This window comes from Sminthopsis crassicaudata, chromosome 3 (genome assembly GCF_048593235.1).
Source record: "Sminthopsis crassicaudata isolate SCR6 chromosome 3, ASM4859323v1, whole genome shotgun sequence".
NCBI classification, from domain to species: domain Eukaryota; kingdom Metazoa; phylum Chordata; class Mammalia; order Dasyuromorphia; family Dasyuridae; genus Sminthopsis; species Sminthopsis crassicaudata.
Window position 1 is genome coordinate 243,846,598 of NC_133619.1, and position 17,379 is coordinate 243,863,976.

A 17,379-nucleotide genomic window follows, 5' to 3' on the forward strand; every position below is an offset into this window, starting at 1 on the left:
GTTTAAAGAACAGTGAGTTGGTGAGTCAACAAGCTTTTATTAAATACTTACTCTGTTAGGCACTGTGCTTAATGCTGGGGAAGCACAGGTAAATTCACACTCCACTCTCCAGGAGTTCACATTTTTATTGAGGAAACAACATTCATTTAAAATTTCATTTAACAAAATTCATTTAAAATATTCAGTCATTTTTCAATTGTGTCCAACTCTACATGACCTCATTTGGGGATCTCTTGGCAAAGATACAGGATTGGTATGCCATTTTCTTTTTCAGTTCATTTTTACAAATGAGAAAACCAAGGCCAACAGAGTTAAGTGACTTGCCCATGGTCACTCATCTAGTAAGTGTCTAAAGCTAGATTTAAATTCAAGTCTTTTGTGACTCCAGATCCTGCACTCTATCCATTGTGCCCCCAAGCTGCCCTGTTATTTGCTTTGTTGCTAATATCCTAAAGACTATGGGATCTTTCCAACTAAATTGTACCTCGAACTTCTTGGATGTGTTATCCTCCTTATTAGGGTATATGCTTCTTGAGATTAGGGACTATGTTTATTTTTCTGTGTCTCCCAAATTTTTTAGTGTAGTTCTTTGTACTTAGTAAATGCTTGATCATCCCTCTCCCCTATTCATTCATTTAGCACACAGAGTTGTACTACCGTTTGCATTTTTAAAAGAGAATCTTCTATTGGAAATTCAGTCCAGCATTTACTGAAACACATATCACTGAGAGGCATCTGTCACTTCTATTGCACTTTTTTGCTTTTAATGCTGCAATGTGCACATACAAGTTGGTGAATTGTTTTTGTACAATGTATTTGATTCTGACCTTTTGTAGAAAGAGAAAGCTTTGGCATGTGTTCTATTTCACTTTTTCCCACTTTAAATACATGACTTTTAAAAAATTGTGTATTTGCATGCTCTTTTCTATATTGTCATTTATGATCAATCCATTTCTTTTAGGCCTTGGCACATCTCCACCTGATAGAATATATTGGAGAACAGACAGCTTTGCTAATAAAGGTAACATTGAATGCCAAAGTTTAATATATTTTAATCAAACCATGTGAATGTTTTATTGATTTTTTTGTTTTACACAAAACTAGCATGAACACTTTTTTGTTGATTATATGATAAATGACCAAAGGGGATCCATTCTACCAAACAATCTTAAAAAACAAGGGCTGATTTCTTTTTAAGAGAAAGATTATAATTATATGTGTACTACAAGTCTTAGGTTGGAAATAATTCTGCTTTTGAAAAATTTCTTGTCTGTGCATGTAACCAGGCAACCAGGGATTTGATTCAGATAAACTTGCTGGTGTAATTACCTACATCCAAGACAAATAAGCTGATATTCTATATATAGGTTCTCCAAAGGATCACCACGTTGGTGAGACCTGAATAAATAACCACGATGTTGAGCAAATAATTTAACTTGAGTATCAAATTTCTCTTATGTAAAATGAGGGAATTTTATTAAGTAACCTCAAAAGACCTTCCCTTTCTAGCTTTTCTGTCCTGACAGGAGCGATTGGGAGAGATACATCAATGAACTGATGTGATTATTCAGCATTTCAGTCTCTGGGATGCTGGAATAGCCCCAGTTTCCTAAATAATTTAGGAAACATGAGAAAGTCTTTTGAGACTACTCCTATCTGGAAACATATGGAATTATGTCCTATGAGTATTGGAATTAAAGTGAATCTGCCTATTTTTATATAGCTGGCTAGTTTAGAATAGTTTTTTATATGTTAAAAATTCAATGAAACACCTAGACACTTTACTGCCACAGATATTTTATCTTCAGTTTCAGTTTTTCTCCCTCCATTTTCCTTTCTTTGTATCTTGGCCTCCTTCTCTTTATCTCTCTCCTTCCTCCTCCCCCCTTTCTATTTTTTATTTTTCTCTCCATTTCTCTTCCCTTTCTCTCTATTTCCCCCTTTCTCTCCCTCTATCTCTCTTTCCTTCTTTCCTTTTCTCCTCCTTTACCTTTCTCCTTCACCTCATCCCCTCTGCCCTCTTTCCCCATCTTTCTTACCCTCTGCTTTCCCTTGTCTCCATTCCCCCATCTTCCCCTCACTTTCCCTCAACCCTTCCCCCCAGACTTCCCATTTGATGCTTCTATGCCCTTCTACAACTGCAGTAAGTCAGTTTTCCTAATCTCCAGTCCTGAGATTTATATTCTTTGTTTTTGTATGCTAATTATAGAGGATCTTGGAGTAGGAGAAAAACTAATGCCCTCATTATGGCTATTGTCAACAGATGTAGCCTTCTTTCTTGCCCTTTTGGATGGATTGTTCTGCTTCCCTGACTTTGTTAGTGATACTCCTGATTCTACAACTAACAACTAATTGTGAAAATTTGGAGAAAAGCTCTTTCTCAGGGTCTTCATCTGTAAAAAGAAAGGTTTGAGAGAGAGTATCTCTACTTATAATCCCCTTTATTGCTAAAGTCGTATGTCTAAAGTTTGAATATATACATTTAGGAAATGAAGATCATATGTTTCCTTTTTAAATGAAGTATTGTTGTGATTTTTCCTTGATAGATGGTTCCAGAGGATCAGCGCCTCACTGCTGCCATCATTTTAGTTATCTGGATCTCAGCTCTGGCTTCCTCCTTGATTGACAACATTCCATTCACAGCAACCATGGTAAGTCTCAGTATTGGAAATGCAAATTTTTAGCTCCTTTCCTGTTATGGGATATATGTGGAGAGGCACCTTTCTTGTTGCCTTGGCACATGTCAGGAAGCAATTATTTCAACTGATTATACTATAAGGACCTAATGTAAGAATCTGGACTTCTGAATCAATCAAGGGATATCAATTGAAGAATTCAAAAATCTTTTTCAGATATTAAGAAAAGACCCTTGACTTTGTTTTGTGGCAAGAATTGTAATGCCAGAGAAACTGAGGCAAGATAGAGATTAGAGAGTATTTAATAATTTATTTAAAAGGGAGAGATTTATTGAGACCAAATGGATCCATGATTTGGTCCCAGGGATGAATGAGACTATTGTCTCCAAAAATCCAGCAAACAATGTGAGTTCTCAATGACATATATACAGATGGCTCAGACTCAGAGGGTAGACTGAGACAGGGGCGGAGTCAGGGCGCTGAAAGTGGGAATGGGACTCTGACAGGGTGGGGTTGGAGATAGGATGACATAATAGGGGGAGGCACCTCAGGGATGGGGAGAGACATTCTGATATTCTAAAATATAAAATCTTTTATCCTTATCAAATATTCTGGTTAAGAGGGAGGGGAGGTTTTGTAGGATTGAGCAGAACAATTAGAAACTGAGGCAGAAAAATTAAGGAAACCAAGTCAGGTCAATTTAGAGAAACTGAGTCAGGATTATTAGGGAAACTGAGTCAGGACAATAAAAGAGAACTGTGGCATAACAGAATAAGGCACCCCTATTTTTTTGTTTTAGTTTTTACTGTTCCTGGTATGACTGTGCTTTTGTGTTGCCTCCTCAATCATGGATACCTTCCTACTTTAGCTTTTATTGATTCTCCTGGTATTAGATTAAATATTATCTTTTCTATGTAATTCCACCTGTCTTTCAAACTAGAAATTTCTTTCTCTGAACCAAATTAGCACTTAGTACCTATGTAAGTAGTTATTTGTAAACATTTAGATTATATGCTCTCTGAAATCAAGGGGTATTTACTATTTTTTTTTTTTTAATCTACACATAATGGCTGAACATTGCTTGAGCCTAATGAATATTTATTAGATGGATATTGGCCTCAGTTTTAGGCAATCAATTCTGCTTTTACCAGCTTCTTTTCTTATATCAGCTAAATTTCTTACTAACTATCTAGGACTCATGTAGAGTCTTGAAAAGTATTGAACAGCTGCCACAATGTAAGCAGACATGAAGTCGAACTTAGCAAGGTGAATTGTAATTCACAAAGTGCCCTTAACTCCCCTAACCATAGAATTTGGCCATCATTTCCAGAATAGAGAATCATTGAAAAGTAGCTTCAGTTCTAGGTACTTCATGAGAGTTCTCTGATGAACTATGAGTCCACCTGTGGTACAGGGGTACAGCTTAATACTGTTGGATTTTCTCCTCTTGAATTTCTTAGTCTTTCCTTCCTTTAGATTCCTTCCAAGTAAATATATTGTGTTGGATTTAGAATTTGTCTTTATCCAGAAAGTTTTTTTGCAGCAATAAGAAATCGGTTATATTGACAATAGCAATTCATGTTTAGAGAGAACTTTAAAATTTATTACTTTCCTCATACAACAACTCTTTGAGGTAGATTTATATTATTACATTTATTTTCACAAATAAGGAAACTGATAATCAGCAAATAATTTACTCAATATCAAATAATCTGTCAGTATTTTTAGGGCTTTTGTATGTGTTAGGCAGTCATAAGTAGGAGTGAAACAAAGAAAGGCAAAAAAAAATAGTGAGTGTTCATAGTCTAATGGGGATTCAGAATGCCAAGAATTATGTAAAGACATCTCAGAAGACTCAAGGATGACTTTACAAAATTTCTAGAAAATTGAACTTTAGCAGAGGCATGAAGGAAATCAGGAAAGCCAGGAGATGAATATGAGGAAGAAAGTTGGCATGAGATATAGCCAGTGAAAATGTTTAGCAGGAAGATGGACTGTCCTTTGCAAGGAACAGGAAGGAGGTTATATCACTGAATCACATGCTACTTGGAGGCCAGAAAAGTGTCAGAAGACTAAGAAAGTAGGAACAAGCTAGGTTATTAAGGGATTTTAAAACAAAAAAGAAGATTTTATATTTAATCTTGGTGGTAAAAGATAGCCACTCGTTTGTTAAATGGGGAATGACTTGGTCATAAGTGTTCTTTAGAAACATTATTTGGATAGCTATTTAGTAGATGGACTGATGTCTTTCCCTATAGACTTGGGCAGGGAGTCCAACCAATAGACTATTATACTAGTCCAGGTGAAAATAGTTAATTTTACTTATATTAAGTTTAAAAAGTTTTTGTATAAACAAAACTAATGCGGACAAAATTAGAAGGGAAGCAAAAAGAAAAAAAAAAGGAAAAAAAGTAGGCTAGGTGAGAGATAAGGGACTGTACTATGGTGGTTACAGTGTCAGAAGAGAGAACATGTTATAAAAGTAGAAACCATAAGACTTGACAATTGTTTGACTATGGGGAGATAAAGAGGAAGGAACTGAGGATGATACCTAGTCTAAATCCAATGTTCTTTTCACTATACAACCTAATCACTTTGAATGCCTATTTCCCTCTGTGCTTTGCTAATAGCAAATAAAACAACTTCTCTACCTGATAATGGAATTAAAATTCTAACAAAACTGGGCATCTTCAGGTATCATCTAATAATCAACATTCTAGTAATGAGCCCCTTTGTATGTAATGAAGCTGGTCTAGAGATAATCATTTTTTAAAGAACTTAGTTGAATTTTTTCCAGCTTGGTAGAGACTGCTAGAATATTTACCTTATCAGCAGAAGTTTCAAGGATCTATAATCACCTCTATAGTATGAGTGATAAACCATTGGAATGAGTCTTTTATTAAGGAAAAGGGATTGTGGAGGGAGCTGAATACAGATTTGGGAGTCATTTCAGAATCAGCTGTTTGCATTAAGATCATTGATTGTCTAGAACAAAGAGAGAAATCAATATTAAATTAAAAGAAAGAATAATGAGAGTAAGAAACAGTGTACAATTATAGAAGTTTCTTTTTGACCTCTTTAAATAGGATGTTGAGTAGCAAAAATTAGAGATGGACAAAAATTTTTGGAGGAGTTTATGCATATAGTCATCACAATAAGAAAGTCCCAGAAGTATCCTTTGCCAGGAAATACTTAATCTCCTTTGTCAAACAGAGAAATATGGCAGCTAGGAGCAAAATCATGTTAAATAATTATCTCTTTTGTAAAACATAATAGAAGAAGCTGGTGAAAGATTATAAGCAATATAACATCATTTAAGAGTGAAAAGTTGTTGAGAGGGAAATAATCTTACAAAGAATGTAGTATGAAATTCAAGTAATCCCGATCATCCCTAGTGAATTCCTAGATGCAATTAGAAGGAAGAAAACAAATTTATGAAGAGGACAGATATGTTGGAATTCTGAAAAATTTTTTTATTCTAATCAGTTAGTACCATGCTCAGATTTTATCAGGAGCTGCTATGAGATGGGCCAAGGGTGCTTAAGAAGGAGTCAGGGAAGTACAATTAAACCCATACAAAAGACATCCAAAAAATACACAATGATGAAATAATCTTAAAGGTAACTAAGAAAAATTTTCAAGATGCGACAAAGATATGAAATTCCAAAATAATGGAAAATATTATGAATGTCACTATTACTCATCAAGATGATATCCATTAGCAAATAGTAACCAAATTACTACCTTTTTACCTCTATAACATCTTGATGGCAGCATCCTATGAATGCCCAGAGGAGATTATGATGAAAAATGATAAATAAATAGGCAATCTTTAGTGGATAATTTTCTGCATAAGATTATTTCTTTATGGCCATAGATTGGATGAAGAAGTATAGAGAATATCAAATCCTGATTGTGATTGCTCATTAAAAAGCAGTAACAACAACAATACTTGGCTTGATAAAACAAAATGGAGCCTTAGATCCTTTTTCTGGAACAAAGTATTTTTCCATATATATATTAAAATTATATGAGAATTTGACTCAAAATAAGTTTTGACCATGGAAATAATCCTTTAATGAGTTTTTGAGATTCAATATCAAAAGAGGCATCTACAAGAAAACATTTTCCTAAAACATATTTGCTAGTTCTATAAATCATACCCTACAGTATAGTAAAAAAAAAATCTTCCTGTGGATATCTTCAACATAAAGAAGATCTGATTCACTTCCAGTTGATCAATGATGGACAGAAACAGCTACACCCAGAGAAGGAACACTGGGAAGTGAATATAAACTGTTACCCAGCTTACTTATACCTTCGGAATCCAATTCTTACCGTGCAACAAGAAAATTGGATTTACACACATATATTGTATCTAGGTTATACTGTAATACCTTTAATATGTATGGGATTGCCTGTCATCTAGGGAAGGGAGTAGAGGGAGGGAGGGGAAAATTTGGAAAAATGAATACAAGGGATAATGTTGTAAAAAAAATATTACTCATGCATATGTACTGTCAAAAAATTATAATTATAAAATTAATTTTAAAAAATCTTCCTGTTGATGGTTATGTCCTTTAAGAAGTTTTAATTGCAAGATATACATTATACTATCATTTAGCATCTGAGAATTTCCAGAAAATTCCTCTCAAATACATGAGCTAGCCACCAAGATGGGAAAAACATCTCTCAGGGTTACTTTCAGTCACCTGTACTCAGGGGAAAAAAACAATCAAAAAAAAATCAGTCAAAAACTGGAGATCCAATCTTATGTTTACCTAAACAAGTAAAAGTTTCTGCTTCTCTGTGCATATAGCTGCTATATGGGAGTGAGATGGGAAGAAGGATTTCTGTATCCTCTGTCCTTTCTAGAATCCCAAGAGAGAGATCTGAGCAACATATTTGAGAGAAACTTTCTCACTTTTTAACCTAACTTTCTGAAAAGTCACTTTTTCCAACTAAATTGCTAATAGTCAATGGAGCAGGTACCTATTACCAAGTAATTATACAACTTTTAGTATAGGATCTGGCCAAAAATAATAAATAAATCTTTATTTACTAAACGACAAAACAGTAATATGGAAATGGTAATTTCAGGTGAGCGATGATATTGCTTTTAGACATGCCAGATTCTTCTTCTCTACTGAAGCAATAGTTATTTAAATTATTTTTATATTTTTTTTTCTAAATATCTGATCTCCCTATCTCATCCAGTCTTGAAATATAGTAGCTCCTCATTAGCCTGTTTCAGTGGCATGTGATCTTTAATTCACTCCATTTTCTAACCTGTAGTCACCCTTTCTGGAGGTTCACCATATTAATGGCAAACAGCACAGACAGTCAATTGGCTTAGCCCACAGTGTAACACAGAATTCCACACTCCAGTGATCCATAATAAGTGCTTTTAAGTCTAATATGGTTCATACCATGGCAAAATTATAACAAATTTTTGAATATTGAAGTAAAACTTGATGCTTAAAAAATACTGATTAAAAAGTAAGTCAGTGGTAACTTTTCAAAGAATATTGATATTAATACTCAAGATAAATGCAGACACAAATATATAGCCACCAAATAATTTAATGGTTATTAGAATAACTTTGTTCGTCAACAATTACTTTGACTTCAGCAAACATTGGAAACTTTAGTTGGTGCTTTTATCTTCATCTAACAAAGTGGCAACCTCATCTCATGATAAATAATATATTTAGACTTTAAAGAAATTGTCTTTCTTCCCTGTAGTTATTTGCCACTTTGATAGATAGCTTATCAATCATTGTATTGCTGCAATCTTCCTTGAAGCTGGAAATGCAGTTGAGGGATTTTTTTCCCACAAAATTCTTATTAAACATGTATAAGCTAGCATATTAAAGAATATGTTGTAAATGCTGGAAAGAATATGCTTTTTTGTTTAAGGACTAAGAACATATTTTAATAGTGCATAATGAAATAACTCTAGGAAACCTTATGCATTAGATTATTTTTAGAGGCCCATAAAATATCAGTAATATTTGTCACAACTACTGAATGAGCTAAGTTTTGGGCATGTCAACTTCAAGTTTTGTAGCCTTCCCATAGAGCTACAAGAATAAGACTTCTTGAGAGCAAGGAATATTTTTATTATCAAATGAGATAATATTGATAAATTGTTTAACATATTACTACTGGCACATAGTAGTATACCTAAAAAAAAAAAAAAACTTTAAAAATTTTGCTTTTTATTTTCTTTCTCAATTTTTTTCCCTTTTTGACCTAATTTTTTTTGTGCAGCATTGATAATTGTGGAAATACATATAAAAGAATTGCAAATGTTTAACATATATTGGATTACTTGCTGTCTAAGAGAAAAAGGAGAACAAAGGGAGATAAAAAATTTAGAACACAAGGTTTTGCAAGAATGAATGTTGAAAACTATGCATGTATTTTGAAAATTTGAGGCTTTAAAAAAACAAAAAACAAAAAACAAAAAAACCCTTTCTTTGTATCCCACAGAAACTAGCATAGAATGTAGCATGTTATAGATGCCTAATTAATGTGAATTATATTGGATTGGATTAGACTCAAAAGACCAAGGCCATACCTGATCATTAAAACCTGATGAATAGGAATACATCTGGTTATTTTTACAGCTGTCTCTTGGAGGGTGGGATGAAGTCCAACTCAATCACACTTTCTGTTTTACTTTTTAAAATAAATCCTGTCAGGGACAATTAGATATGAACTCAGTCACTTAACACTTACTAGATGTGTAATCCAGGATTTATCACTTAATCCTAATTGCCTAGTGCCACTCCCTCCCCCCTCAAAAAAATGAATCCTGTATTGCACTAGGCTGTTTTGTTCACTGTAATTTTTAACATGTTGACCAAATGTTTTTATTTATAATCCCGTTCTAATTCAGATTGAGTTGGAAGCCTACAATATATATCATGGAAATATAAACAGATATAAAAAGTTATAGAAAATGGATTGGGGCTAGAAAAATGTATTGGTTTGGTTTGCAAGTGAGTTTCTTAATGGCATGCTTTGAAAGTTACATGTGATCCTGGATTCTTCCTGTTTTCAGCAATACAGATGATAACATGAAGAAACCAGTGTTTTTAGTCTACTATACTTTATCTATGGTAGTGCAGTCTTCTCAGTAAAGATTTCAGAGCATATGAAAGACTTAAGAAATGTCAGAAAGATGTTACCAATCCTGATCAGAGAAAAGGTGAAATAAAAATCCTACTGACTATATTTGCATATTTTATATTGCTGGCAAGATCTTGTCTGTTGGGTAACAACTCAGAACTCTCAAAATTACGCATTTTAATGCCATGCTGCTGATATAATTTCTTGGTGCTTGGAAAATTCAAGAAATCTCTCCAAAACTCCTAATTCATCTTCTTGAACTGATCAAGTCTTCTTGAGTAGATACTCATTTCTAGATAAGTCTTTTTATTCATCTTTAATCAACTCTATCATGGCTTTCATAATGATTATTATAAATCTTTTCTACTTTTCTACCATCTCTTTCCTCCAGCAGTGCTTTTATCTCAACTTCAATTGTATTTTTAAAAGTTTGAAATTACAACTCCCTCAAATCCACTTATATAATCCCTTTCTCTAGTTTTCCCTGCTCCTTCCCAAGGCTAACCTTTCCTTTTGTACTCTTGATCCTGTTCTTTCCTGAGAAGACTTAGTTACCTTTTTCCATTTGCCAGTTTACATATGCTTAATAGGAATTTTGTGAGAAAGTCCTTCATAATTTTCAACCTTTTCCTTTCTACTATTAATCTTGACTTGTATTTCACCTTTTCTAATTCACTGCTTATGTAATTCCCTTATTTTTGCAATGAAATACTTATTCATCAGCCTCCATATCTTCATCTTATTAATATTCATCTTATTAATTCACCATTATTTTGGGTGAAACAAAAATTCTACATCCTTCATGAAGACTTACTTGAGTTGCCTTCTTTCCACAAGCACAATGATCTCTCCTTCTTTGAATTTCTTAATAGACTTTTCCTTCTTTGAATTTATTATTAGACTTTTTCTACATTATGCTGATTAGACATTCCTTCTCCACATGCATTTCATTGTCTAGACAAGCTGGCCTACTCACTGTCATTCCATTATGTTATTCCATTATTCCATTTTCTGTTTCCACACCATAGTCTGTGCTGTTCTCCAAATCTGAAATGCTCTCTTGCTCTTTTAATCTCTACCTCTTGGAAACCCTTAGTTCCCTCAACCTTTGGCTCAAGTTCTAACTACTGTAGTAAGTCTATCGTCATTTCCCTCCATTTTTACTGTTCTCCCAGTCATTATATATTTCAAATGTATTATCTTATATCTTTTAGCACCTAGCATGGTACCTGGAATATACTAGACATTTAGTAAATGTTTGCTAGTTAATCAATTGATTAGATCTCTTTATACTTAACTCATTCTTCCTTATACTTATCTCATCCTTCCTTGTATTATAGTTATTTATCTTCATGTCTTTGTAGATTACTTTGAGGGAGAGATCTATGTATATCTCTTGGTATATTCACAGCTATTAGCACATGCCTGGTTATAAAAGACAATAAATGTTTGTTAAATGAATTGTCAAAGTTCCAGATAAGTTTGGATACAATGAGGAGTTTACCACATATCCTGAGGAAATGTCAGATTGGATTTTCAGCCATCTTAGAACTATTTTATCAGTGAAGTAAAGCCAGCTTTTGAAAGAAATAAGCATTGAATTTTTTTTTTTTTTTAATGGAACTATGCTTGAAGAAGAAAGCAAGCCTCTTCTTCACGTATCCAGGTGGAGAAAATGAATGGCAGTACTACAAACAAATAAAAAAATGAATTTAAAACATTCAAATGAAGGCATAACAACAAGGAATCACAGAGGCAGCACTGTGCACAATCAGGCTTTGCAAAAAATGACCTGAGGTGCTAAGCAAAGAATAGTCAACATTACTAATGATTGGGGAAATTTATCTATTTTATTAAATCTTCCTGAAATGTTTTCATCTGCTTTCCTGTAGATTTTTAAAATTATTATTATTCCTTGAAGAATTTTAGAAATCAGAATTGGATTAGAAGGAAATAAAACAAAAACAAAAACAAAAACAAAAACAAGCAGCTTAATTTGTACCTGAGCAAAAATTCCTTGTATGCATCTTCCCAAATCAGTGATCATCCTTTGCTTAAAGATTTCAAGTGACCTATAGTAGTAGTCCATTCCACTCTTAGATAGCTCCAGTTGTGTTGAAGATTTTCCTTATATCAAGTTACAATGTGCTTCTCTATTATTTCTATTCAATACGCTTGGTTCTACCCTCTAGGAACAAAAAGAGAAAATATAATCCCACTCTCAAGTGAAAACTCTTTATGTCCAAATAGAAGATTATGGAATTGTGTATAGATATAGCTAAATAGATGGCAGTTTAATGAATAGTTTTCTACTACTCTGTCTACAATTGAAATACATTTTTTGATTTGTAGCTAGAGCACTGGTTCTTTGCTCTCTTTTTTTAGATTTATGTTCCAAACTTGAATAGAGATAGCTTTTGGTTTTAATAAAGATCATTGAGATTGTAGAACTTATTGATGATACTATCTTATGAGTATAGTAGTAGCCTGAGGAGTCAGGCTAGTTGTGTCATTCTCCACCTTTGAAATAATGGTAAAATTCAGATGGGATCTGGCAAATAAAAGGTCTGATAGTGGCAGCCAGCTAAGATACAGATCAAGTAAAGTTTAAAGAATAAGAAAATTTATCCGCTTTTCTTTCACTTCATCTTTTCTATCAACAAAATTATCTTTGAAATAGAAAATATAGACCAGAAATGTTAAAAAGGCAAGTGAAGCACAAAATAGGTGGGGGCATTATATAGGAATTATGTGCCCACTTTCTTAAAATGAGTTCCAGTCTCCAGAATCAGATAATTTATGTCTGAGAATACTATAAAACAACACAAATAACTTATGAATGTCACTGTTTCTGATAATTTCTAATTATGAAGAACAGGAGAAATGACAGTTTAGAGATGAGAAAAGCCATATGTCCTTGGACATATCATTTCAAAGCCTCAATGTCCTCATGTATGAAATGAAAATAATGTGCCTTTCAGTCCTAATATTCTCAAACTCAAGGCCTCTAATAAAAATGAAGAAAGAAAAAAAGAAAAATAACCCAAAAGTTAGAAAAGATAAAACTTTAGACTACTGAGTTTGATATCAAGATCTGGCTTATTTTCTCTTTTCTTTAGCTTATATTGCATGTGTTACATGTTCTACAAGGCTTTCAGCTGTGTCATGATCAGACCATGTTTGGGGATGGCAATATTTCAATGTCTTTTGATATGTTGACTCAAAGAAAACACTGAAAACCTTTGTATGTTTCCAATGGGAGTACAGTAGGGTGGGAAGGAAGGGGACAGATTAGATAGATTATATTGAGAGCTACTGATAGACAAGTCTTCCGTTTCTCTCCTGATTTAAATCTGTCTTTTCATCCACACTTGCTTGGACAAGAAGAATTCTTAGGCAATTTTCAAGTTAAAATGTTATTATTTCCCTGAAGGTTAAATGCAAAGAATAATTTATGCACATAAATCTGTGGGTTTTTCTTTCACCGACTTCACTGAAGCTTCAGATAGAAGGAAATTATGCTGAAAAGAGTACACCTCTTTTTAAGTACATGTTTTTGGATATAAGGAAACATGTAGCAAGAGAAATGGATTTAAGAAAATACCATCAATAAATAAACATACTATTTATGTATTTAAAAGTCTTTATTTTCAGGGTGAGGTTATATTAGATAAGAAGAAACTGTTCTTTATTTCCAAGGACAACATAATGATTTGTTGAGGTTTTCCTGGGTAGCTAAATTTGTAAAATACCAGCATTCTGAGTTACTTAGTTTTTTTTTTTTTTTTTTTTTTTAACCTTCCCTGACTTTTGTGTTCATACAAATTGTTCTGACTTTCTGTAGGTTCTGGATGAGAATGGAAAAAATATGTTTGTTGTTCCTTCTTTGTGAAGAAATCATATCTTGATGATGATTTCTGCTCTATTCCTCTTCCTATAGGCAGGAACTCAGTTGTATCATGGCATAAAAATTTTTATGAGGAAAAAATCAACAAGATAAAACTGCTCAAATTGCTTAAAGGCTCAGGAGTTTTACATTTGCATTTTTTAAAATTCATGCTTGCAAAAAAAAAAAAAAAAAAAAAAAAAAAAAAGACACCCAAAAGGTCAAAAAAAGAAAAAAGACACCCAAAGGCAAATTTTAGACTCAATCTTAAGGAAGATATTTGTGACAATTAGGGCTGTCCAGGAACAGATTGGGTTGCTATAAGAGGTTGTTACCTCTTCATTACTGGAAACAGAGAATGAATTGTTATTTATTATGTATGTATGTAGGAGATTTCAACCTTGGATGATAAGTTGTACTTTTGCCAAATCAAAACATTTTAGAGTTGGAGGAGAACTTAAAAGATATTGGGTATAGGCTATAGTTAAGCAAGAATCTCATCTGTACTGTTTTTAATTTAATTCAATGAGCATTTACAAAACACCTGTTTTAAGCAGGACACTGCTATGTGTGGGAAATGCAAAGACAAAAATGAAACATTCCTTACCTTCAAGGAGCTTACATTCTTCTGGAGTCAAACAACTTTAACAAGTAAACACAAAGCCCATGTAATGCCATACAAAATGATTCAAGAAGGAGAGAGAAGTACACCTGCTAATAATCAAGGAGATCAGAAAAGACCACATGTGGAATGAGAAACTTGAGTTGTACTTTAAAAAGAGGTAGGAATTCTTCAAGACCGAGAGGAACAATGAACTTATTCCACACTATCCTGAAGCAGACCACTTCTACAAGGCCATGGAAGTAAGAGATAAAATGTCGTGTACGGAAAACAAATAGACCAGTGATGGAGAAGGAATATCAAATTAGAGGAGAACTGTAGGCAACAGATTGTGTAGAACTTTAAACATCAGGCTGAGGAATTTATATTTTGTCTTAGAGGCAATAGTAAAGCAATTAAGATTCTTGAATAAAGCAGTGATATGGCTCAATCTGTGTTTTAGGAATATTACTTTAAAAGCCATATAGAGAATGGATTGAAGATGGGAGAGATTAGAGACAGGGAAACTGATTAGGGTTTTTTTTTGTGATGATCCAAGGCCTGAAATGGTGCAGAAACCATGCCAAATGACAGAAAGGGATGAATGTGAAAGATGATATGGAGCAGAATTGACAAAGTTTGACAACACATTAGATTTGGGTCCATGGAACATGACGCTAAGGTTATGTACTTGGCTGACCAAAAAGTTGGCAGTAATATCAAAAATAGTAAAGAAGGTTGAAGGCAGGATAGGCTGGGGAACAATACATAATAAGATATTTTAACTGTATAGATTTTGAAATGCCTATGAGCCATCCCACTAGGTAGCAAATAGGCTATTGATAATGATAGAATGGGGTTCAGGAGTTAATAGTATTGACTATGTCTATTTGGCAGTCCTGAACATAGATCTAAAATCATTTCTGAGAAGTAATTCAACTTCTCAATTAATTGGACCTTTTCTGAATTGTATAATGATGGTCATAGTTGGAATTTTTATAATACTTTAAGGTTTACAAAGCAGCATTTTTATCTCATTTTATTCTTACCACAACACTGAGAAGTAGATGTTATGATATAATATCCCTATTTTATCACTGAGGAAACTGAGATTGAGAGAAAGTCAATGATTTGCCTAGGTCACACAAGTAGTCTGAAGTTAAATTTGATCTTAAGGCATCCTGACTCTAGGTCCAGCCCTCTCTGTCCTGTGTCACTAGATCCTGATGTAGCTCATTCAACTTTGGAATTGCTATTTTTCTTGCATCAATGGAAACTTTAAATCTATATAAACCTTGAAGAACTATGCAAATTTTAACTATTACAACTCTATTGGCTTACCAAAATATTTTGTTTTGCAAAATTTGCTCTTACTCATTTTTACTACTTTTTTTTTTTAAACTAATGTTCTTAAGCAAACACAGGCTTTTATTCACAACAAAGTATGTACAAAGTACTCCCTACAATAGAAACTCTAAATTAAAAATGGATAGGAAATGAACAATTTCATATGTCCTCTTCCGATATCCATTAGCCATAATATATATTTTTGAACTTTGGATACATGGTTAAGTTTATAATTTACATTATTACTCTAACTTAGTGGGCAATTAATTAGATGGAATGGTGGTTAAAATGCTGAACTGGAACCAGGAAGACCTAAGTCTTAGTCCTATCTCAGATATTAACTGTGTGATTTTGGGTAAATCACTATTGTTAGCCTAAATTCACCATATATAAAATAGGAATAATAATGCTACACCTACTTCACAGGATTGTTGTGAAATTCTCTCTCTCTTTCTCTCTTTCTCTTTCTCTCTCTATCTCTCCCTTTTTTCTCTTTGATTCTCTGTGTTTTTTTCTTTATATGCACATATACGCATAAAATATTACATATGTTCTAGCTTAAATCATTAACATTATTATTAACCTTTGATGTGTAGCTATTAATGAAGTCCTGAGTATAGTTGGCAAAGAAAGAGTGAAATATTGATGGAATTGTTTCCTGGGATATGACATTAATAGGATTTAGCCTTGTGGTAACACCTTTATGAAGGTCCTCCCCCTTCCTCCCATCTTGCTGTGTCCTGTCAGAAATTTCAGTTATGTCCCTGAGGTTAAATTTCCCCTATAAATTTGTCCATGGCTCATGTTACCTTTGCTGAATCCCTTTGGATCAATCTGCCAGGACACTCTACTTGTGGTGTCTTTCCCTTCATCTCCCCCCCCCCCCCATGTCATGTGGTATGTCTCTTCTCAAAACTCACTATGCCTTATCATATCTTTCTCCTTTTTTAGAGTGCTAAATCCTTTTTGCAGTTTAATCTGCCAGCTAAGGCCATGCCCCGTCCTCATAAGGTGTCTTAAATCACAATATCTGGTGCCTACAAACCACATAATTCAGCTCCTCAACCACATCACTAAGAAAGAGCAAAATTGATCTTCAAAGATGAATTGTTAAACTGAGAAATAAAATAATTTAGATTAAAACTGCCAGTGTGTATATCTAACATATATTTAATATACTGAATCAACAGAAATGTGGGGAGTAGTAGGCAATTATTCCTTTCTTTTCGGAAGAAATCTCTTTTATGAGAATTGACTTTATTCCTTGTGCCAGATTGAGAGAAAAATGGGGAAAAAAAGATTTGAATTAGACTGCCAGTAAGTTCTAGTAAGGGCCAATTCCAATTGCCTCCTTAGCTTTCCTGGGAAATTTAATAGAAAGTAGGACTAAAAATTAAGGAGGCTAACTTTTTTCTCCTTGAAAGTATGGAAATAGAGGATCAAAAAAAAAAAAAAAAAGACTCTATAGTAGTAAAAATGAAAGTCTCTCACTCTGAAGCTTGAAATTTCTGTATAAAACTGCTTCCATGTGTTCCCATATTCCCCAGGAAGGGAGAGAAATGTTTTACATTTTGTTAACACATCCTTAATTTGCCATGAGCAATGTTTCATTTTTCCTGACTTGTAGTAGGGGAACCTCCTGTCCCCAAAGAACATAATTTTGCAAAGCCAATGAAAGGAATTCTGCATACTGCTGCCAAACACACCCCTCTCTGTAATAGACTTTTTAATGCTTAAACATTTTGAATCCAAAAAAATTCTTCTCAACCTTT

General features: G+C 33.5%; 1 protein-coding gene across 1 annotated transcript in view; it reads left to right on the forward strand.

The window, feature by feature from the left end:
• Nucleotides 1–17,379, forward strand: part of OCA2 (OCA2 melanosomal transmembrane protein) — a 654,184-nt gene that overhangs the window by 428,820 nt on the left and 207,985 nt on the right. Inside the window, exons 20-21 of the mRNA XM_074300312.1 lie at nt 962–1,021; nt 2,547–2,651. Of these exons, the coding sequence (XP_074156413.1) occupies nt 962–1,021; nt 2,547–2,651 (165 nt within the window). The remainder of the gene's footprint in view (nt 1–961; nt 1,022–2,546; nt 2,652–17,379) is intronic.